This window comes from Anthonomus grandis, chromosome 22 (genome assembly GCF_022605725.1).
Source record: "Anthonomus grandis grandis chromosome 22, icAntGran1.3, whole genome shotgun sequence".
In the NCBI taxonomy this organism is placed as follows: Eukaryota; Metazoa; Arthropoda; class Insecta; order Coleoptera; family Curculionidae; genus Anthonomus; species Anthonomus grandis.
Genome location: NC_065567.1, coordinates 41,065,617 through 41,091,117, shown reverse-complemented (window position 1 = coordinate 41,091,117; position 25,501 = coordinate 41,065,617). Strand labels below are relative to the sequence as shown.

The 25,501-nt window shown below is 33.0% G+C and overlaps 1 protein-coding gene across 1 annotated transcript; it reads right to left on the bottom strand.

Annotated features, from left to right (window-relative positions):
• Positions 1-15,277: 15,277 nt before the first annotated feature.
• LOC126748544 (uncharacterized) lies at positions 15,278-17,461 on the bottom strand. Its single transcript, XM_050457861.1, has 2 exons — positions 17,371-17,461; positions 15,278-16,246 (listed from the first exon to the last, which is right to left on the bottom strand). Exons 1-2 carry the CDS (start codon positions 17,415-17,417, stop codon positions 15,367-15,369), a joined length of 927 nt encoding a protein of 308 aa, XP_050313818.1. The 5' UTR covers positions 17,418-17,461; the 3' UTR covers positions 15,278-15,366.
• Positions 17,462-25,501: the final 8,040 nt, after the last annotated feature.

The following is a 25,501-nucleotide window of genomic DNA, read 5'->3' as shown; positions in this document are numbered from 1 at the left end:
TTATGAGATTGGACTGTGAGTAGTCTAGGAGAGTTTTACCGGCCTGGTTATTTCTTCTGCAACCCCACGATGTGGATGTTGCATTGAAATCACCGGCCAGTAGGATGGGATTAGAAGGATGGTCAAGGAGAGAATCAAGGATTTCTGCGGAAAAAGGTTGTTTGGGTGGTCTATAGATGGAGATAATTTTTAAGGTTTTGTTGGCAAATTTGATTGATATGGAAGTGTGGAATTTTGTGCAATTTGGTGAGGAATTTTGGATTTGATTAGTTATGGTCCAGTTTGTGTGGGGTCTGAGCATAGTTTCTTGAAGCAGAACTATGTCATTGTTGTTTTCTGTCATGAAATCTGCCAATTTAAATCTTTTGGGAAAGACTGAATTGGTGTTCCATGACAGAATAGTCATTTGGTGGATGTTTGTGTCAGTGTGAGTTTTCGTCCTGCATCTTTTGAATTTGAGAAAGGGTTTAGGTAAAAAGGGTTTTTAGGAGAGGGTTAGCGGAAATTTTATTAATAAGGGTGTTTAGGATCATGTCAATTTTTTGGTTTAGGATTTCGGGGTTCTCGGTTAGAGGGATTAATTGCAGTAAAGGGTTGAGGCTTCTAGGTTGTGTCTGGGGTACGGTTTTTTGAGGGATTCTGGGTAGAGATGGGATGAGCTGGAGGGGCGGGAGTTTGGTGAGAATTTATGGCTTGTGCGTAGGGTTGTCTTTGGGATTTGATGAAGTTAGGGTTTTTTGGACAACGGAAGTATTTGGGTGAGTGCTCTCCACCGCATTTCTTGCATTTTGGCTTTGCAGCACAATTTTGCAGGGAATGCCCCCATTCGAGGCATCTCTGGCACTGCGAAATTTGCTTATTCTTATACAGTTAATTTCTTGAACAGTGTAGATATGGGATTGGGTGTTTGGGACTAGGAATCTTAGGATGTTTGTGATTATATTTCTTTTGGGCCCAGCTCTGAGCCAACCCACCTCCTCTGGATCGAACCCTTTTGCCTTTAAGTCTTCTGTGATCTCTTCAAGAGTCATACGGTTATTCAAACTCTTAGCAACCACAATCAGTTTTCTATCCTCTTCTAGGAAGTATGAGTGAAATTCTAGATTGTGGTCCCTAAGGGTCCTGGTGGTTTTACGGTGATCCAGTGAGGTGCGTGGGTACAAGGCCAGACCGAGACGGTGGTTTGTTATTTTATCAAATGTGATCCTTTCTTGCATTAACCAAGAATGCGTACGCACCCAGTTGGTGGTGTTGCGTAGGATTACAGGTGGGATCGATTGGGTTTCCGGGCGGACGGGTTTGGAGGGTTGAGGGGTGATTTTGTGAGGGGAGTGGCTTTAAGAGGAGGGTTTTTTGTGGTGGTTTTAAAGGGGGAAAGTCTGTTTCCATTTGTGAATTAGTTTGTTAGGGGTGGCTTTTGGAAGTGAAAAATAGGGATGGGATTTTGGGGTGGGTGGTTGACTTCAGTCCCGGAGGGGAAAGAAGTTGAGGAACCTTCACCCTCAGTCTCCCCACCACACTGGGGGGAAAACCCAGCGTGGGTTGGAGTGGGGGGCAAGAGATCCCCATGTGCGCTTACCTCTGCGCTGCGGGTTTCCCTATAATCAAACGCTTTATTCTTTATTTTATTAGACAAATGCATGTTCTCCTCGGACAGTAAATTAAGTTTTATCTCCAGATTTTTTAGATTAGTGGACAGGTTGTCCATATTATTTTTAAGGGTTAAATTTTCAAGTTTAATTTTGGCATTTTCGCAGGAAATTGTAGCCAATTCTTCTTTGAGATGGACAACCTGGTCACTTAAGTCATTATTTTGAGTGGTTAAAGTATTTATTTTAGTATTAAGGTAAGAGTTTTTTTCGGTTTGTCTTTCAATATCAATTTTAAGAGAGGTATTTATTTCATTTAGTTTGTTGTTTTCATTATTAAGGATCTGGTTGACTTAATTTTGCTGTTTTGTTTTACTCTCTATACCCCTTAAACAGCTGCGGAGTTCAGCAATTTCATTTTTTAAAGTACTATTTTCCGTTGTTAAGAGTTGGAGGGAATGTGATTTTTTTGTTAAGGGGGAAAGGGACTTACCGGGTGACCTATCCCTTTTTGAGCTGGTAGAGCTTGCTGAGCGTTTTTTGGGTTGCTCTGGTGAGTCCCTATTTTTATTTTTTGTCTGGACTTATCCTTTTTTTTTTTAATATAATGCGAACTGTATAAAGAAAAAATGTAAACACGCTTCTTATCAGTGAATAAATTCCTAAATTCCTTTGACTTGTCGAAACCGATGCTTGCTCGAGACTGTGTGACAAGCGGCTTACGATCAGCGGCAATTTATTTGGCCGCCACGATGACATTCATAGGATGTGGTCCAAGAGGTTGCGTCGGTCTATTGATGGGCATGGACTGCGGGTGGCCCCTCTCGTCCCCGAGGCTCACAGATGGTTGCAGGAGCCTCCCGGACTTTTGTCTGAAAGGGACTTCATCAATTTCCTTAGACTGCGCATTAATGCCTTCACCTCTCGTTCTCGTAGGTCGCGTGGGAGACCTACAGATCTTGCAGGGCTGGTTGTCCGAACACCAAGACCAGTGACCATACCATTTAAAAATGCCATCGTTCTCGCGACTCTAGGATTAGTCGTCATAACGCTATCTTGAGAAGCCGAGATATCGACATAATTTGGGTTTTTAGAGCACATATATAGAAACTAAAAATTATTATCTCGGTTAATATGAGAGCTACGACTTTGCGAATTACTCGTTGGGTTCAGAAGGACAGAACCGTTAGATTTTGCAAATACTGCCCATAGAAGCCAAGATATGATTATTATAGCCGGATTTTGACTATTATAAAAAAAATTGTACGTAAAAGAACTGGTAAACAGAGCAGTTGAATGGTGTGGCATAGTGAGGGTATTATGTCTAATATTTCGACCATGTACTCGATTTCTAGGTAAAAGTTTTTCATATAGATATTTGGGGCTTCGGGTATTATATAAACGGTATAGAAATGTAGACAATAAAAACTTAAATAAATACAATATTTTGAGCCATTTTAAATTATAAATGCCTTGAGAGACATGAATAAACCTTCTTAAATTAAAAATAAATCGGCAACAGGTGTTTTAAATACGTTGTTAACGGTAATGTGCCTGTTGATCTAAACAGGGAAAATAAACTATCAAACAATATTGGATAATGGATAAAACAAAAACTTCAGTAAGTTTTTTCCTAGTCTTATAATTTAACATTAATTTGTTAGCATGAAGCATACGCATTCTTAAATAACACCTTTTTTTGCATATGTTCTCTGAACTGCAAAGAGCTATCTAAAGTCATTCCAAGAACCTTCATATCAGAAAAAGGAATTGATGTGTTATTTAGTTGTTATTTAACGGATGAAATAATATTTTTACAAACATTTTTATTTGAAAATAGTATCATTTTAGTTTTGGCTGGATTAATATTAAATTATCGTTGGGATCGAAGTAGTGGAGAACCTGCGTATCGTCGGCATATTGGTGAATTTCTGATAAATTTAAAACCTTTGGTAGGTCTGACGTGTAAACAAGAAATAAAAGAGGCCCATAAGGATAGATCCTTGAGGTACCCCTGATAGTAGATGTTTTGACTCAGAACAGTTGGCTATATCGTTGCACCCATAATACATCAGTTTGGCAATAATTAAGTCATGGTCTACTATAGGCCTTTAAGTCATCAAAAGACATCATGATAACAGAAAGTTTTTGGTTAAGCGCTTGAATGATATTGTCAGTAATATTCAAGAGTGCACTAGTTGTGCCATGTCCAGTCCTAAATCCCGACTGCTGAGGAGGAAGTATATTGTTGGATGTCAGGTTTAGTAGCAAACTGTATATAGACCACTTTTGCCAAGACTCCTACACTCAATAAACGTAAATTTTGTGGATTAGAAACTTTAGAAGGAATGATGAGTCGACTCCCTCCATGCTTCAGAGAAATAACCCGTTAACAAACAACTATTTATTATATTAGTAATAGGGTCAATGATAAAATGGTAAATACATCTTTACCATTGAAAAAGTAATATTGTCATTAATTTTATTGCGTTAAATATATTTTTCACTGAATATTAATCAACAAGGAAAAAGTTAAAACTAATATTACTAAACTTCTTATGCAAATAAAAATGTATTTTCTCAAAGCAATTATTTGACTTATTAAATACACTAACGAAGAAATAATTAATTACATTTGAATCTATTAAATTGGATGGAAGTTCAGAATCACCTCAAGGGCATCCAATATTAAGATGTCTTAAACCACGCCAAAGTAATTTACTAGACTTATCACTTTGAAGCTCTTCTAGATAAGCAGCCTTTTCTCTTTTAAACGAAGCAAGTGCGATATGAAGGGAAATAATATGGAAACTAAAATTTATTATCTCGGCTAATATGAGAGCTTCGACTTTGGGAAAGGAATCGTTGGATTCAGAAGGAAGAAACTAAAACAAAACCGTTGGATTACCGTATAACTTCCCTAATCTAACATTGCCCCTGACCCTTAATACAAATAAAAATGTGTTTTATTCTCTCTAGTTCTGTAGTTCTTATGCTTTGAATGTTGATTTATTACTTTGTCCCTGGTCTATTGGGATCAATTAAACAATAGATAACTAATGAATAGTTTTATTTTTAATCTTACACCTTTTCTTTTTTACGATCTGGAAGAGTTGCTCTGCTCTTTTGTCTCCTTTGGTACCTCAATGGCTCCTCCAGTGGATGAGGTGTCTGCAAAAAAATGTTAGAGGTAAAAGTTGAATAAAAGACTCCTTTTGATACGCCGATTTTAATGTTTTTTTATATTGAAATTTGAAGGGAAGTTTTGAGGACGTTTTGGTGCAAGAATGAAGAAATTCCGTTGGATAGAAGGGGAGATGTTGCACCTTATGAGAATTAGGAGTACATGATTTTCACAAATTTGTGCATAAAAACAGTTCTACAGAACTAATTTAAATGAATGATGTATTGAATGTTGCAAAACGTCGTTTTAAAGCTTTCAAGACTAAAATCGAGTAAATAGGTCAAAAAGAAGAGAAGTTATTGCACCTAGTACAAAAATAGGGTTAAACTAAAATGTTTTTCATAATTTTCTATATAAACTCATAAAATAAAAAAATTAAATAGATTTTATATAGAAAATTATGAAAAACATTTTAGTTGAACCCTATTTTTATACTAGGTGCAATAACTTCTCTTCTTCTTGACCTATTTACTCGATTTTAGTCTTGAAAGCTTTAAAACGACGTTTTGCAACAGTTCTACTGAAGCGAATTGAATGATTCATGTCTTAAAAGTTGCAGCACCCTGTTTAAAAACTTTCAAAGCAAAAGTCAAGTAAATTTATTCAGAAGAACAGAAGTTATTCCTTTTTGTACAAAATGGAAGGTCACTCAAAAGGTTTTTACAAATTTGCCTCTAAAGTCAGTTATATTAATCTGATTTGAGTCATTTATGTCTTGAAAGCTTTGGAATATGTCTTCCAAAGCCTTTAACATTAAAATAAATAAATTTATTAACAAGAAAATCACATTACTACACACTCGGGTGATGGAAGTAACCACAAAACTTTCAAAAATTGGACTTTCTTTTGCACAAAAGTGAAACTGCTTTATATATATCTGAAAACACTAAATTTTGTAGAAAAAAATCTCTCTTAGGGTGGCATGACATTTCTTAAATAAAACCTGTTCTGTCTATCCGATTTAAATTATTTATATCTTAAAAGTTGCGAGTGTGCTTTCAAGACTAAAATAAATCAAATCTGTTCAAAAGAACAAAAGTTATTTCACTAATATAAAAGAAAAGTTTTCTTGGTAGATTTTTACAAATGCACTTATAAATGCAGTGCTGCAAATCCAATTGTACTAATTCTTGTCGTAAAAGTTGCCTTAAGCTTTTAAAACAAAAATCAAGCAAATCTGATGAAAACAACGGAAGTTATTTCACTTTGAACAAAAGAAGTGGTTTTCTCGATACATTTTTATAAATATACTTATTAATGCACTTCTGCTGATCCAGTTTAAATAATTTGTGTCTTAATAGTTGCACTTTGCAAAACGTCAATACCAAAATCAAGAAAATCTGTACATCAGAAGAGAAGATATTAAACCTTATACAAAAATGATTTGGGAATGTAGAATTTTAACATATTTGTATACAATAGCAGTTCTATGGGACCAATTTAAATGGTTTATGTCTTAAACGATTCAGAACGTTAATCCAAAGCTTTTAAGGCTAGAATCAGGCAAATCTGATAGATAGATCAAAAGTTATTTCACTTTGTACCAAGACAGGATTTTTTTGATGGACCGTTGAAAAATTTGCAGATTAAGTCAATTCTGCTCAACCCATGTGACTGAATTATGCCTTCAAAGTTGCAGAAAAGTCTTCTAAAGCTTTCAACACCAAAATGAAGAAAATCTGTTACTCAGAAGAGAAGTTTTTGGACCTGTGAGTATGGTGGGTATCTCGAGTGATAGAGTTAACCACAAAACTTGGAAAAAAATCAAGTTTTTTTGGAATAATTTGGTAAAGTGATCTACACATTCTTAAAGGGGGTGAAACAAGCTTCAAGCTTATGTATAAACCTTGGAGGCTCATTCAAAACTTTCCTAAGAAAATCTACTTAAACTTGCTGTTAGGGAAGGTAAACATCCTTAAAACCCTAAACAATTCCATACAAACAAAAATATAAGGTGCTCTGGATATCTAAGGGTCTAAATTTATTAATTTTATCGGCCTAATATGGCTCCTTGAGGCCCAATACCCGATTCAAACACGCTATTTTAGGGATGGCTGTCTAATACCCAAACTGATCCCTGGTGTCAGACTCGTGGGACTGATCCGCATCGAAATATAAAACAGTGCCGAAAACAGTTCCGACTAAATCCGCTTTAAAAGTAAAACTGATTCGATTCGAATTTTGAATTTGTTTGATGGTGGTACTTACTAAAAATCGTAACTGATTTTTTTGTACCTATAAAAAGTATTAGGTATTTATTTTAACAGTTCGATTGTACTATTTGATTTTTATTGTATGGGTGTAAATAGGTGTATAACGCATAACCGTATTTGAGTGGGTATACATACGCTTTTTTTTATGATGTGCAAGAGTTACTTAGCGGGTTAGCGCGTTCACATTTAAATGAAATGAAATAGACCGCATTACAAAAATTAAATAAAACGTTAAAAGAAATATACGTAACTACAAATGTGTATTTTTATAACCTATATAAATACTGTTTTTGAAATAAAACCACAGAAATAACAAAAATTTAAATTATATTTTGCTTAAAAAAAACATAAACCCGACACTTTTAATTTCTCAGTATCAATCAGTCTTAAATATAGGAACATATAAATATGTAACATGTAACTTAAAAAAATATGACAAACATGCTGATAAAGAAATAAAATATAACAAAAGATAAATAAATCCTCAAAAATAAATTCTTTTTATCTAACTTATTGAAATTGTTATAAATGAACAACTTCAACAGAGATGCTGAAAGCCGTAAAGAGTACAGATAAGCTCTAACACGAAAAAAACCTAAACATTACTCTTTAAATTGTTAATGCTTTTAAATCAACAAACAAATTATTAATGCTTAAAACCTGTGTATTGAGAAATAAAAGCATACTTAATTTGTCATGAAATTCGAAAACAATCTTTCGCAAGGCACAGAGAAACCAAGAGCGCAACATTTTTGTTTAAAAAGTTTACTTAAGCTAGGATATTTATAATAATTCTTTTGCCACCATTCAAATGGATTGCCTTGGCGAGGTAACATTTCATCTTCAAAGTATCTTTGAACCTCCATATCTGCTTGAAGTAGTAAATTTAGGTTTATGACTAGAAACTCTCTCGTCAAGGCAATCCCATAAGGTTAGGCTTTTTGGCGGTACATCAATTTCAACATTATTAAGAACAATATCCTTAGATTGTTGAGCTTGAACTTGTTCTTTGTCAATATTTCTACCAATTATATCGGCAACCGCATTAGTTAAACACTTCTTAATATTTTCGACAGCGTCCTGGTGTCTAAATGCGAAAGTCTTAAATCTTGGATCTAATAGAGTACACAAAGCCATGGTATTACTGTATTCAATATTTCCTACGCGTTGTCTCAAACCATCTTCCAAACATTCCACAACCGTAATTGTTTCGACCGTAAGTCCCGCAAGTTTTAATTTTTCGTTAACGTTTCGTTTTAAGTTTCGCAGACATTGAGAAGTTCACGTTGTAAAACTATTACTAATGAAGCCGATATATAATTTTCACCACTGACAGATCGTGTAGCCTCATCAAAATGTTTTAGTACATCACACAGTTCTTTAACAACTAACCATTCATCCGGAGATATCTGAGGAAGTCGCTCATTTAATAACCCCAATGTAGACTTTATTGGATTTTTCAGTGCGCTAAATCTTTCCATACTATGGAATGTTGAATTCCACCTTCTAGCTACCTCTTGTACAAGTTTTTTGGGTTGATCTATTCCGTTGAAAATTTTCTAATTTCGAATTTGCCAACGTGCTTTTCCGAAAGTAAGAAACTATGTCTTTTACCTTCTGTATTAAAGGTTGCTGAAGTTTTAACGCATCTTGAACTATTAAATTTAATGTATGTGCACAAGCACCCAAACCATTTCAAGCCTATTTCCTTTAAAACGGTATTTTTTATATTGCTGGCATTATCTGACACAATTAGAATAACCTTTTTTTCCAATCCCCATTCTTTAAGAACTCTTTTTATTCGTGCTGCTAAATTTGCGGATGTGTGACTTTCTTCCATTTTTTCACAACATAATAAAACAGAATTCATGATAAAATTTTCGTCAATATAATGGCCAGTTATTGCCATATAACTTTCATTTTTCACGGATGTCCAGTAATCTGTTGTTAAACAAATATTCACAACTTTTTTTATTTCTTCCTTTGCTTCTTGTAAGCATTTTTCATATTCCAATGGAATCATTGAAGCCGATATGGTATGACGATTTGGCAAAACATATGAAGGATTAAGTTTATTTATAAAAGATTTAAACCCCCTATCTTCCACAATACTAAAGGGTTGGTAGTCATAAATAAATAAACCCAAAATCTCCTTATCTAGTTTTAATTTTAAACTAGAAGTAATTTTTTTTGTTAAAAAATTTTTCATTGAACCTTGATATGAGGATGTGCTAGGCACAGAGATCATTTTACTGGTGGATGTAGTATTGGTGGCAGATACAAGGCTAGTAGATGTAGGTAAGTGCTGCTGCCACTTACCTCAACATTAATCTGATTTTTGTCCTGACTTGTTGTTGCAACGGTAGCTAATGCCTGACTATTTACTTCAGTCTTGCTAGAACCGCTCTTTGCATTTAAATCTTCATCCTCCAAACCAAAATTACCATGCTGTTCGACATGTATTGAAGAATTCTGGGAACCAAAATCCACCTTAATATCTGGATGCTTTTTTTTAAAGTGCTTTTTCATATTAGAAACAAAATACTTATAGTACATGTTTTGTTTACACACATCACATTTGGCAACTTTTTTATCATTGTCCACTATTGAAAAATATTACCATATCGCACTTCTCTTTGACATGATATCACAGCAAATAAACTATTTTTTTTACAGCAAAGACAAAATATATAATAATTTGCCAGATCAGCGGATGATAAATTAAACGCGTATAACGCTACAACATACCATAACCATAACCTCATCAACATCAAAACAAAACAATAAAGTTGCCAACTTTATTTGTCAACTTTAAGTTGAATAAAAGTGGGGAAACACCTAAAGTCAATTAAAAATTTGAGACATCTATGGACAGTAGACGGAACTTAAAATTGCGCTACCATCTTGCGTTTGCCGTAAAAACTAACGTACAAACTTATAACAGGTCAGGCGCCGAGCCGCACCGCTACGATTTCCCCGGCTCCCCGGGCTTTTATTTTTACTTGTGGTTTTTATTATAATTAAGTTTGTCTGAGTATTGTAATAAAATATGTTTAAATTTGAATAAATTGTTTGCTTTCTTCCCCATTGACATGTTGTTTAGGGGTAGTGAGGAGTAAAATGTTCATTTTTCAACCCTGTCAAAGTCTTTTGCGACTTTGTTGCAAAAGGGTTTTTACTGGTAATGTTTCATTTGCTGTGAGGTTTTTATTGAAGTTTATCTTGAAAGCTGAAGGGGGTTTTTTCCCCACTGTATGGGAAATACAAGGAAAATCTTCTAGGCAAAGTCCTTATTACTTTAAACAACTTTTATATAAATTATATTTTTCTCAGACCCATAGGTAATTCAAAAAAAATTAAAACCTGTTTTTATCCCTATTGATTTTTTTAATGAAAATAATTGTTTTCCTAGCTTTCCTATGGAAAATTGAAACTTTTGTCTTAAACCTTTTTTCATTTTATCCATTCTTGCTTGATACATAATACATTTTTTTTTAGTTCCTGATAACTTTTAAAAATTTTGAAAATTTTCTAGTCAAAAATCAAAAAATTGTTAATAACTTCTATTAGGTTCACATTTCGAAAAAACATGTAAAACCCTTTTTGATTTGGTTTCGAAGAGAGCATCTATTGCTATATTAAAAAACCCAAAATTTTTCATAGATTTGGAGAAAATGAGAAAATAAAAGAAAAATTTCTCGTTCTAGGCAAAGTCGTTATTATTTTAAACAACTTTTATATACACCATATTTTTCTCAGACCCATAGGTCTTAAAAAAAATAAAACCTGTTCTTATCCCTATTGATTTTTTTTCTTCGCTTTCCTATGAATAACAGTGTTGGATATCAATCCAAGATTAATTAATATTGAATATTTTTCTTTTTTTTCTAATTATTTTTCGGAATGTTTAAATTGGGAAATCATAGGATGGTTCTTTAATAATTAACTATTTTATTAAAAATACATTTTTCCGCGAAAATACGCACATTGTTTTGCGGGCTTGTAACCTTACTGACCTTGCACAATGCATGCCAACTGCATTGCCAAAATCGGAAAGAAGTACGCTCAGTAGTACCTACACACACTTACAAGTAGGTTTTGAAAAAAAAGCTAACCGCTAACAGCCTTATACATATTGACCGCCGGTGATTTTCATGCAGTAATTATTTAACGAATTAAATTAAACTTTACCAAAAGTGTGAGTGCCTGATATGGAAGAAAAAAATCGAAATTTCGGTTTTTTACAATTAACATGTACTTTATTAGATCGAAAATTTTGCATAACTTTTTTAGTATTAAAGATAAAGCTTTCATCTAAAAACTGTCAAGTGCTCCTTGCAAAGGGGCACCTTGTACATAATTACCAAAAACTGAAAAATTTATAGTTTTTGAGAAAAATCGAAATTTCGATTTTTTACAATTAACATGTACTTTATTAGATCGTAAATTTTGCATAACTTTTTTGTTATTAAAAATAGAGCTTTCATTTAAAAACTGTCAAGTACTCCTTGCAAATGGGCACCTTGTACATAATTACCAAAAACTGAAAAATTTATAGTTTTTGAGAAAAATCGAAATTTCGATTTTTTACAATTAACATGTACTTTATTAGATCGTAAATTTTGCATAACTTTTTTGTTATTAAAAATAGAGCTTTCATTTAAAAACTGTCAAGTACTCCTTGCAAAGGGGCACCTTGTACATAATTACCAAAAACTGAAAAATTTATAGTTTTTGAGAAAAATCGAAATTTCGATTTTTTACAATTAACATGTACTTTATTAGATCGTAAATTTTGCATAACTTTTTTGTTATTAAAAATAGAGCTTTCATTTAAAAACTGTCAAGTACTCCTTGCAAAGGGGCACCTTGTACATAATTACCAAAAACTGAAAAATTTAGAGTTTTTGAGAAAAATCGAAATTTCGATTTTTTACAATTAACATGTACTTTATTAGATCGTAAATTTTGCATAACTTTTTTATTATTAAAAATAGAGCTTTCATTTAAAAACTGTCAAGTACTCCTTGCAAAGGGGCACCTTGTACATAATTACCAAAAACTGAAAAATTTATAGTTTTTGAGAAAAATCGAAATTTCGGTTTTTACAATTAAGATGTACTTTATTAGATCGTAAATTTTGCATAACTTTTTTGTTATTAAAGATAGAGCTTTTATTTAAAAACTGTCAAGTATTCCTTGCAAAGGGGCACCTTATACGTAACTATCAAAAATTTAAAAAATTATAGTTTTTGAGAAAAATCGAAATTTCGATTTTTTACAATTAACATGTACTTTATTAGATCGTAAATTTTGCATAACTTTTTTGTTATTAAAAATAGAGCTTTCATTTAAAAACTGTCAAGTACTCCTTGCAAAGGGGCACCTTGTACATAATTACCAAAAACTGAAAAATTTATAGTTTTTGAGAAAAATCGAAATTTCGATTTTTTACAATTAACATGTACTTTATTAGATCGTAAATTTTGCATAACTTTTTTGTTATTAAAAATAGAGCTTTCATTTAAAAACTGTCAAGTACTCCTTGCAAATAGGCACCTTGTACATAATTACCAAAAACTGAAAAATTTATAGTTTTTGAGAAAAATCGAAATTTCGATTTTTTACAATTAACATGTACTTTATTAGATCGTAAATTTTGCATAACTTTTTTGTTATTAAAAATAGAGCTTTCATTTAAAAACTGTCAAGTACTCCTTGCAAAGGGGCACCTTGTACATAATTACCAAAAACTGAAAAATTTATAGTTTTTGAGAAAAATCGAAATTTCGATTTTTTACAATTAACATGTACTTTATTAGATCGTAAATTTTGCATAACTTTTTTGTTATTAAAAATAGAGCTTTCATTTAAAAACTGTCAAGTACTCCTTGCAAAGGGGCACCTTGTACATAATTACCAAAAACTGAAAAATTTATAGTTTTTGAGAAAAATCGAAATTTCGGTTTTTACAATTAACATGTACTTTATTAGATCGTAAATTTTGCATAACTTTTTTGTTATTAAAGATAGAGCTTTCATTTAAAAACTGTCAAGTATTCCTTGCAAAGGGGCACCTTGTACGTAATTATCAAAAACTGAAAAATTTATAGTTTTTGAGAAAAATCGAAATTTCGGTTTTTTACAATTAACATGTACTTTATTAGATCGTAAATTTTGCATAACTTTTTTGCTATTAAAGATAGAGCTTTCATTTAAAAACTGCCAAGTACTCCTTGCAAAGGGGCACCTTGTACATAATTACCAAAAACTGAAAAAATTGTAGTTTTTGAGAAAAATCGAAATTTCGATTTTTTACAATTAACATGTACTTTATTAGATCGTAAATTTTGCATAACTTTTTTGTTATTAAAAATAGAGCTTTCATTTAAAAACTGTCAAGTACTCCTTGCAAATGGGCACCTTGTACATAATTACCAAAAACTGAAAAATTTATAGTTTTTGAGAAAAATCGAAATTTCGGTTTTTACAATTAACATGTACTTTATTAGATCGTAAATTTTGCATAACTTTTTTGCTATTAAAGATAGAGCTTTCATTTAAAAACTGCCAAGTACTCCTTGCAAAGGGGCACCTTGTACATAATTACCAAAAACTGAAAAAATTGTAGTTTTTGAGAAAAATCGAAATTTCGATTTTTTACAATTAACATGTACTTTATTAGATCGTAAATTTTGCATAACTCTTTTATTATTAAAGATAGAGCTTTCATTTAAAATTTGCCAAGTACTCCTTGCAAAGGGGCACCTTGTACGTAATTATCAAAAACTGAAAAATTTATAGTTTTTGAGAAAAATCGAAATTTTGGTTTTTTACAATTAACATGTACTTTACTATATCGAAAATTTTGCATAACTTTTTTGTTATTAAAGATAGAGCTTTCATTAAAAAACTGTCAAGTATTCCTTGCAAAGGGGCACCTTGTACGTAATAATCGAGAACTAAAAAAATTGTAGTGTTTGAGAAAAATCGGAATTTCGGTTTTTTACAATTAACATGTACTTTATTAGATCGTAAATTTTGCTTAATTTTTTGCTATTAAAGATAGAGCTTTCATTTAAAAACTGCCAAGTACTCCTTGCAAAGGGGCACCTTGTACGTAATTATCAAAAACTGAAAAATTTATAGTTTTTGAGAAAAATCGAAATTTCGGTTTTTACAATTAAGATGTACTTTATTAGATCGTAAATTTTGCATAACTTTTTTGTTATTAAAGATAGAGCTTTCATTTAAAAACTGTCAAGTATTCCTTACAAAGGGGCACCTTGTACGTAATAATAAAAAACTAAAAAAATTGTAGTTTTGGAAAAAAATCGAAATTTCAGTTTTTTACCATTAACGAGTACTTTATAAGATCGTAAATTTTGCAGTACTTTTTTGGTATTAAAGATAGAGATTTCATTTATAACTATACTTACCCCATATATTTTCGTAAGGAGAAAGAGCAAATAAATAAAATTTTCCTATGTGATATTTAATAAGTACCATTTATTGTATCCAATAGACTGTTAGGAATAGAACGCTTTGAATCTTTATAGTTAAGTGGACACTAAATAATAATAATAATAAAATATTAATAAACTTGATTTTGTTGTTTCTTTAATTAATAACCGAATTTTTCATTCAAACTGGTACGACCGTCTCCGGTTTGATCGGCTTGTGGTATCCACATGCTGTAGTTCTCCTTTGAAGGCGTCTTCGGCGTAAGGCCGGGTATACACGATCCGGTATGAACGGTCCGGCGAAAACGGTCCGGCGCCGGATCGTCACGACAACACATAGGTTTTAATAGAAGACGATACATGGATGCGTCAATGCCGGATCGACGGATCAGCGCCGCAGCTTGCTGCGGCAAGACCGCGCGCCGGATAACCGGATCATCCTGGGCAACACACGTACTTCAATGTATGATGTTCCACCTTCCGGTTGAAACGCGCGGTGTCAAGCATTTTGACTTACATTCCTCAGACATTTCAGTTGCATTCGCAGATACTTACGAGTACGGTACTCGCTTAAATATATAACAAAAATTCAAGTGTTTTTCCTTTTGAAAATCTACTCCGCGCAACATGTTCGATACCGACAAATTTATAATTTCTATACAAGATCAACCTGTGCTTTGGGACAAAGCGACGAAGGAGTATAGTAATAAAGACTCCAGAGAGAAGGCTTGGGTTTCTTGTGGTGCGGTGATGTATGAAAATTGGGAGGTCATGACAGCGGAGGAACGAAACAAGAAAGGTAAGATAATATTAATAACTAAGATTCACTAGATTTTATTTTATTTTATTTATTGAGTGTAACATGAATAAATTTTATTATTTTTAATGTGATATACCTATAAGCGTATACATACGGATTAATACATATATTTGTCTTGAAAACTGACTGCCCCGGGACCCATAAAATAATTTGCAAAATAATCTCTAATATCTAAACCTTGGCCCCTTATTGATTCGCCAAAATTATCAATGTCACTTAATGAATAAGTATCCATATCTTCGAAATTAATTCCATCTCTTTTACGTACATAATTGTGTAAGATACAGCAAGCCTTAACAATATCGTCAATGAATTCGGGTTGTACTAATATGGCGGAATGAAAAACGCGCCATTTATTTGATAAAACACCGAAAGCACATTCTACCGTACGTCTGCATCGTGAGAGGCGATAATTAAACACTCTTTTACATGGAGTAAGATTACGAGATGGATACGGGCGCAGCAAATTTGATGATATTTTAAAGGCTTCATCTCCAACCATTACAAATGGCTGAGGATTGTCGTCTGTATTCGGTAAACAACGAGGTGGTGGCAAATTCAAGGCTCCTGAGTATAATTTTTTCCCCAACGGACTATCTCGGAATACTGTAGAATCTCCTTCCTTTCCATAGGCTCCAACATTTATAGCAATAAAACTTAAATTTGCATCGACCACAGCCATCAATACGACCGAAAAATATTTTTTGTAGTTGAAATAATTAGAACCACTATTATGTGGATTTATACAACGTATATGTTTGCCATCTATAGCTCCAACACAATTTGGGAAATCAGTTTTCATATAAAATTTATCGGCAATATCTAGCCACATTTCTGTAGTGGGTTCTGGCATTTCTCTATCTTTTAAGCAGGTCCAAATAGCTCGGCACACTTCACGTATTATTTTTCCAATTGTACACCGGGCAATATTAAATTCAAATTGTAAGGCCGCAAAGGAGTTACCAGTTGACAAATACCTGGAAAAAAATTATTCCAATTATTTTTTATATCTATAACATAATAGATAAATTAAGATAATAATAAGAAATCTAATATAAAAAATCGATAATTAAATATATTTTTTTTTTAGTGAATGACATGAAAAATAAATGGCGCCATGTGAGAGATAATTTCTTAAAATCTCTGAACCGCGGGAAAGGTGGAGATCCAGCGATGAAAATGCGGAAATACATCTACGCTGATTCATTGCAGTTCTTATTGACTACCGTTGATAAGAGAAAAACATCAGGCAATATGGATACCCAGGACGTAGAGGACAATGAAAATTCACAGCAGGACGAAGAAACTCCTGATGACATTGCTGGCTCATCAAGAGATCCAACACTTATTCAGTCACCACCAGAAGCCAGTTTACGTCCGGGTACGAAGAAAATGACAGCATTCCAGATACAATTACTTAAATCAATAGAAAAATCTGAAAAACCTCCAGAAAAGGACGATGCTGACAAATTTTTCATGATGTCATTGCTGCCGGATTACAAGCAATTGAATGATCAAGCAAAGCTTGAATTCAAATTAATGACATTACAATTTTTTCAAAATTATCATCAACGACGTCATTCTCTTGCAACGCAGCAACCTCATTATCAATTCCAACCATGCCATCCTCACACATCCTCAACGAACGTCTATAGTTCATATGGGCCACCATCAACTGGCATATATATGCCTCCATCATCTCATTTTCCAGCCCAATCACCACCCATGAACTATGGATCAGCCAGCTACAGTCCATCGCCATCAATAACTCCTGGACCGTCTCCATCGCCACGTCATGATCCATCCCCATCACCAACCTTCGGAGCATTTCCGCTGCCTTCTGGTAGGCCACCATCACGGTCACCTCACTGTGGACCCTATCCGCCTGACCAATCCTCTTTATTGGTCAGTCATCAACAAACCTCTATACCTTGACCCTCTACCATGCAGACAAGACAACCACAGAGCTATGAAAATATGACACAATTGGAAGAATTGAATAATCCTGCTGATAATTGTTAACATCAAATCATGGTTATAATGTATTGTAGATGCCACATGTATCTGTCACTGTATATAAAATATAATTTTGTATAATTACCTCAATGTAATTGTTAATCGCTCCTCTGCTGATATGGCTGTCCTCATCGTTGTATTTCTTCTTGAAATATCTTGTTTTAACACAGATAACAATTCGTCAAATAATTTTTTCGACATTCGGTAATAATTGAAAAACTTGTCATTGTACTGCCGAATATTTGTATAAAATTTTTCGAATTTTTTTTTTCTACACGACTTTCAAAATATGGATGCCTCAAATATTTACGTTGTCTTGGCTCTCGCAAAAGACCTTCTGCTTCAAGGCCACAAATAATCCTCAGCAACGAAGACATCGTCTCTCTATGAAAATCTCGAAGCAACTAAATTTTGGAAATTTTCTTACTGCATATCCGTTTTCAACGCAGTGTGTATCACGTAAATCCCATGAAGTAGAAACGGATGCGTTTCTTCCGCATCCGTTGAAACCGGACCGTGTATACCCGCACTAACCCTTGCGTTTCTCTATCTCGGTTTTGTGTTGTCTTTGTTCGTTACGTTTCTGATTCTTCTTCTTCTTTCTCTCGTCCTCGGTGGTCGAGTGGTCATCTGCAAATTTTACAACATTAAAGAAGAAGAAGAAGAAGAAGAAGAAGTCAAATAATGATGGTACTCTAGAAGTACCATCAAATAGAAGCCTAAGTTGGGACAGAAGAAGACAGTTTATTGTACTAAGAAAATTTGACCTTGAAAGGTATTTTCAAGGTCACTTGAAGGTCGAATCAAGGTAAGTAGATGTTAGAAAAATTGGTGCAACTGAGTTTGATCTCGCGAATAATTTTCAAGGTCACTAGAAGGTCGACACAAGGTAAGTAGCTCTTAGAAAAATTGGTGCAAGTGAGTTTGACCTCGCGGATAATTTTCAAGGTCACTAGAAGGTCGTGACAAGGTAAGTAGATCGCAGAAAATAAGTGCAAGTGAATATGATCTCGCGGTTAATTTTCGAGGTCACTACAAGGTCGACACAAGGTGAATAGTTGTTAGAAAAATTAATTCAAGGGACTTTGACCTTGCGGATAATTTTCAAGGTCACTAGAAGGTCTACACAAGTTAAGTGGTTCGTAGAAAATAAGTACAAGTAAATATGACCTCGCGGTTAATTTTCAAGGTCACTAGAAGGTCGACACACGGTGACAGGATCGAAGAGAATTATTTACCTTGATTTGGCCTTCAAGTGATCTTGAAAATTATCCGCGAGGTCAAACTCACTTGCACCAATTTTTCTTTGACCCTGTCACCTTGCGTCGACCTTCTAGTGACCTTGAAAATTATCTGCGAGGTCAGACTCACTTGCACCAATGTTTCTTAGACCCTGTCACCTTATGTCGACCTTCTAGTTACCTTGAAAATTATCCGCGAGGTCAAACTCACTTGCACCAATTTTTCTTCGACCCTGCACCTTGTCTCGACCTTCTAGTGACCTTGAAAATTATTCGCGAGGTCAAAGTCACTTGCACCGATTTTTCTTCGACCTTGTCACCTTGTGTCGACCTTCTAGTGAACTTGAGAATTAACCGCGAGGTCAAACTTACTTGCACCAATTTTTCTTCGAACCTCTCACCTTGTGTCGACCTTCTAGTGACCTTGAGAATTAACCGCGAGGTCAAACCCACTTGCACCAATTTTTCTTCGAACCTCTCACCTTGTGTCGACCTTCTAGTGAACTTGAAAATTATCCGCGAGGTCAAACTCACTTGCACCAATTTTTTAATTATACGTGTAACTACATGGGTAAAAATACGTTTGGAACGAATTTACCTGTATAAAAATACGCCTGGAAAATTTGGAATCTCTCAACAGGTTTTTCCTCATTTTCTCGAAAACTAGTAGGAAAATGGAAATTTTTCTTTCAGCATTAAATTAACAATCCAAAATAGAACAAAACATATAGAATAACATTTTGCCCTAAATCGAAAAATAAAGAAGTTATGGAGGATTTTCGAGAAAATGAAAAATTTTAAGTGCAAAATTGAAAAAAAAATTTTTTCGAAAAATTTTAATTTTTTTTGGGCAAATCGATAACTCACTCAAAATGCGTCAAAAAAGTCTCATAAAACTTTTTTGAAAATTATACCTGAAAAAAGTTATACCCCAAAAGTCTTCGTCAAAAAATCCAAAGGGCCCCTGGAAAAATGTTCATGATTTCGGTTTTTATTTTTTTTCGGGAAAACTGTTGGTCGTAGAAAGAAACTGTTAAAATGAAAGTTGTTGGGAATTTCAATACCCATCAGATGCAGTAGAAAAATATTTTTTAGGTCCAACAGTTTTCCAGAAAATTGATAAAAACCTCTAAACAGTTTTTTCTCATTTTCTCGAAAACTAGTGGGAAAATGGAAAATTTTCTTTTAGCGTTAGATTCACAATCAAAAATAGAACAAATTATATGGAATAGCATTTTACCGTAAATCAAAAAATAAAGAAGTTATGGAGGATTTTCGAAAAAATGAAAAATTTTAGGTGCAAAATTGTAAAAAAAATTTTTTTTTTAAAATTGAATTTTTTTTTGGCAAATCGATAATTCACTTAAAGTGCTTCAAAAAAGTCTTATAAAACTTTTTTGAAAAATATAACTGAAAAAAGTTATACCGCAAAAGTCTTCGTCAAAAAATCCAAAGGGCCCCTGGAAAAATGTTCATGATTTCGGTTTTTATTTTTTTTCTGGAAAACTGTTGGTCGTAGAAAGAAACTGTTAAAATAAAAGTTGTTGGGAATTTTAATACGCATCAGATGCAATAGAAAAATATTTTTTAGGTCCAACAGTTTTCCAGAAAATTGATAAAAATCTCTAGACAGTTTTTCCTTATTTTCTCAAAAACTAGTGGGAAAATAGAAAATTTTCTTTTAGCATTAGATTCACAATCGAAAATAGAATAAACCATATAGAATAACATTTTGCTATAAAATCCAAAAATAAAGAAGTTATAAAAGATTTTCGAAAAATTAAAAAAATTTTGTGCGAAAAAATTTTTTTTAGGAAAATTCATCAAAATTGCTCAAAAACCTTTAAAAAAGTCTCATAAAACCCTTTGACCGCTTGATTTTTACGTTATTTACCGTGCATTAAGGACCGCGGATTCACACTTACAAAGGCTAAAACAACAGAATAAAAATCAATGGAGAATAGATTTCTTATATTTGTTTAATTGTTGATAAAAGCGCACTTTAGGATTAAACAAAAAAAATACAAAAAACCAAGGTACAGTAGCAAAAAGGGCAAATTTTTACAATAAAACAGTAAAATCGGAAGTAAATACTCACCAAATTTTCATGAAACCCACTAGACCCGCTTGTTCCCGGTTTCGCGTCATCCTTGTTCACCACTTCCGCTTTATTCTGACGACACTTCCGCTCCAAATCGGTGAATTCCTTCTCGATTTCCCCGGAAATGTGCTACAGTTCCTTACCCATATGTCTCACCTGATTTACCATCTAAAAACGACCAAAATAAAATGTATGAAATTAGACGTTGGATATAACATGTATACAAGATAGTTATTATTATTGTGAATTAAATAAATTAATAAAAATGTTAAATGAGACCTTTTCTAATGGGTGGTCAAAGGGGACGGATCGAACGGCCTCTCCGCATACCCGATTTAGCACCGCTCGCTTATTTTTTTTACCTATTTATATTTTATGAAAGTTACCGTATGTACCTTAAATTTGCCGTTCAAATCGCATTTAGATCGTCCAAAATTCGACCCAGTTCAGTTTCGAGTTTAATTTTTATTAATTGAGAATCATCTAAAGAAACGAAGAAAAGATTAGAATTACTACTTTTTACATTTGCTTATTTGAAGTTGAATCAGGATTTGTTAAATTAAGCTAAGGAGCTGTTAAAAAGGTGCCCTCTTTTTCTTTTATTATATTTTGATATTTATTCAGTAGTTAAAATTTAAATAAAAAAATAGCCCCAGAAGAACAAAGGCCCTGACCCAATATATAGTATTTGAATTTGTTAATTATTTTATATATAAATAATTAATACAAAAACAGTGTTAATTAATTAAGGATTATGGACGAAAAACTGTGATTTTGCAGAAGAATTTCTCACTGGTAACGTGTGTGGGGTGGGTGGGGGGCTAAGGGTAATGTTACTGAAAAACGGTGTTTGTTGCAGAAAATAACTGTTTTTTAATAAAATTACTCTTACCCCCACCCACCCCACACACCTTACCAGTGAGAAATTCTTCTGCAAAATCATTGTTTTTTAAAATAGAACAAAGACCATGATCCAATATATAGTTTTTCAATTCGATAATAATATTATACAGAAATATTTAATACAAAAAAGTGTTAATAAATTAAGAATTGTTGACCAAAAACAGTGTTTTTGCAGAAGAATGTTTCACTGGAAAATTGTGCGGGGTGGGTGGGGAGGCAAGGGTAATGTTATAAAAAAACAGTTATTTTCTGTAAGAAACACCGTTTTTCAGTAACACTACCCTTAGCCCCCCACCCACCCCGGACAATTTTCCAGTGAAACATTGTTTTGCAAAATCAGTGTTTTTCGTTCATAGTACGCATGAACAAAAGATTTCGTCCATAATATCCAATCTAGGAACACTGTTTTTGCACTAAAAATTTATAAATAATATATATAAAATTGTATCAAATTTAAATAAACAAACAGTGTTACTAAAATTGGATTCGACGAACTCATTTATTGTTCACGCACACTTTTTTGTAAAACAGTGATTTTTCACAAGAATTTCTCACTGGTTAAAGATGTGGGTGGGTGGGGGGGCAAGGGTAGTGTTGATAAAAAATAAACAAGTTATTGTTAATTTTCTGTAACCTAAAAAAGCAAATTATTTAATACATTTAATTGTCTCGTTAAAGACAATTATTTACTGCAAAAAACACCGTTTCTCAGTTGCACTACCCTTAGCCCCCCACCCACCCCACACAATTTACCAGTAAGAAATTTTTCTGCAAAATCACTGTTTTTCGTGTTTCGTCATCCAATGATTTCGTTGATAATACATAATCTTATACCAATTTTTACACTAAATAATTATATATATAAAATTTAATTAAATTTAAATAAACAATTGATGTGATTAGATTGGATATTATCGACGAAATCATCTATTGTTCATGCATACTAAATTATTTATCACATCAGTGATTTTTAAGATCTATTCCTCATCAGCTTGGGATCACTGTCGTGATAAATATTCAGTATCAAGTTTGAGAGAAACTATAATATTTACTTTTAAAAAAAATTCATATAGCTTAAAAATTAACACGACAGGAATTTTTGTCGGAAAACAATAATATTTATTACGACAGTGATTTTCAAATCTCACAATATCACGTTTTTTTTTACAATTAAAAATAAATGAATAACAATAATTCGGTGTGCCTGGACACGTCTGGATTGGCAATCAATCAATCAATGCTTTATTGTCAAGAAATTGTTACAATTTGTAGACAAAGCTGTAAAACAAAAAAGACACAAAAATACAAACAAAACACAATTAAAGAAAAGAAAAACAAAACAAAATTTAAAAAAAATAAATAAATAGAATAAAATAGAAAATCTACAATATATACAGATTAATACAATTTAAAAATTGTAAGTAGTCAGAAATATTATTATCAAATATACAATTTAATGTACACAATGTCAAAAAAAAAATCATTAAAAAATCTCTCTATGTTAAAAAAAAATGTAAAAAATGCTTAAAAAAGTAAAAAATAATAAAAAATTCTAAAATAGCTACACAACGCAGTATACCTAAACATGTACAGATAGTAAAAATACATAATCAGCTAGTGCGAAATTTCAAATCAATGATTACAAAAAAAAAATCGTTAACTGTGTAAAAAGCTCTCTCCAGTAAGAATGCTTTTAATGCTTTACGAAATGCAAAAAAAGATGTGATGGATTTAATTTCGAATGGCAGATGATTGTGCATTTTTTTTGCATTATATAATATGGAACTTTTGACCAACTCTGAATGTGGGGTAGGCAGGTATAGATCATGTTCCGTGTTTCTAAGTGGATAACTATGGGAAGGCCTATCAGATGCTGAACCGTGTTTGCGTATTAGACAAACGGACTCAAATATGAATAAAGATGGAAGAGTTAATATTTGAAATTTTTTGAAGAAATGCTGGCAATGACTTCTGTATTTAAGTCTCAGTGTATAACGTAAAGCTCTCTTTTGTAGTCTAAAAATACGGTCAAATTGAGTTGCACTACATGTACCCCAGAATGGAAGGTTGTATGAAGTGTAGAAATATCCGGATTACTCCAGGTACTAGTATCATCAGCAAATAGACAGACTTTACCGTTAATATTTAGATTAGCAATGTCATTGATGAAGATAAGAAACAAAATAGGGCCAAATACGGAACCTTGAGGCACTCCACTTTGTATTGGCTTGCAAGAAGACATAGTCGAATCAATTCTCACAGCTTGACTTCTGTTACTGAGATACGACTTAAACCATTCAAAAGGCGCTCCTCTGAACCCGTAATATTGCAACTTTTTTAATAAGATGTCATGATTAACACAATCAAAGGCTTTAGAAAAATCACAGACAATTGTTGCTGTAGGGTGTTGGTTGTTTTAGAGTATACATTATTAAAAAGAGAAAACATAGCATCATTTGTGCATTTGTTATTTAAAAATCCAAATTGATGGGAAGTAAGTATTTTATATTTTAGCAAAAATGATAGAAGTCTTTTTTTAACTAATCTTTCAATAATTTTTGAAAGTGTGGGAAGAAGAGTGATAGGGCGATAGTTGGAAGACTGATCTTTGTCTTCTCCTTTATGTAGTGGAATTATTATCGCCATCTTAATGCAGTTAGGAAAAACACCTTTTTGAAAAGACTGATTAATTATAGTAATAAGATGACATAATGTACATTCAGGCAGATTTGAAAACATTTTGAGAGTAAGTCCATCAATTCCAGAAGAGCCTTTGTTTTTGATTTCCCTAATTAAACTGCAAAGCTCTGGTAACACTACGGGCGTAAAGAAAAAACTGTGGAAATTCTCATTTGCAATGGCAAGATATGAAAGTGGATTATGGGAAGGAGTTATGGTACTCATTAAATTATTTGCCACATTTACAAAATAATCATTAAGGTTCTCAGATCAAGTGGAGATAGTATTTGACAAAGAAGGCTTATTTCTCAAAGCATTAACAATCGACCATGTTTCCTTAGCCACATTTTTAGATTTAGCCAGTCCCTATTATAGTAAATATCCTTGGCTGCTTTTAAAGTTCTCTGATAAATCTTTTTGTAAAGTCTTACGCATTCATGAAAAAAAGCGCTGTCTGAAAATTTCTTAAGATGAGATAATAAGCGTATGTTCTTAGCAGATGTACGCAAGCCTTGGGTAGACCAGGGGTTATGTTGCTTCTTTTTAAGAGGTCTCAAAGGAAAGGACTTGTGAGAAAGACTAGATAGCGTTTTTACAAATCTAGAGAATTCTGAATCAACGTCGTCAGAGAAAATATTCCAGTCAGTTGATTGACAAAGGTGCCTAAAATGTAAAAAATTTTAATCAGAGAAAATACGGCCTAATTTGCGTGGAACATTTTTACTTTTAGATTTAGTTATGGAAAACTTTGTTAACACTGCTTCATGGTCTGAGAAACATGAGCTTAAGACAGTACAATCGATGAAATCTGGCTCAAAGGAAGATACGACATAATCTATTAAACTAGAGCTGGTTTTAGTTATGCTGGTAGGTGATTTAATGTGCATGATTAAGCCAAAAGAGTCGAAAATGGACTGGAGAGATTCTTGAGCAGCACACACACTGGAAAAATCAATGTTTAGGTCGCCACATAAAATGAGTTTACTTGTTAACGGCAGAGACTCAAGCAAGCTTAGTAATTTTTTGGAAAAAAACATTTACGTCAGCATCAGGTGTTCTGTAAATACAAACAACGTAAAGATCAAAATTATTATTGTAGACAATGGAAAATTCAAAAATTTTTTCAGAAACTAAATTATCGAACCTGGTTACCATTGAAAAGTCGTTGCTAGTAGATAATATCACAGTACCTCCATGAGTTAAATTTGTTCTATCAAATCTGGCAACTGTAGTATAATTATCCACCACCACAGGCTCACCAACATGCAATCAATGTTCAGTTATGGCAACGA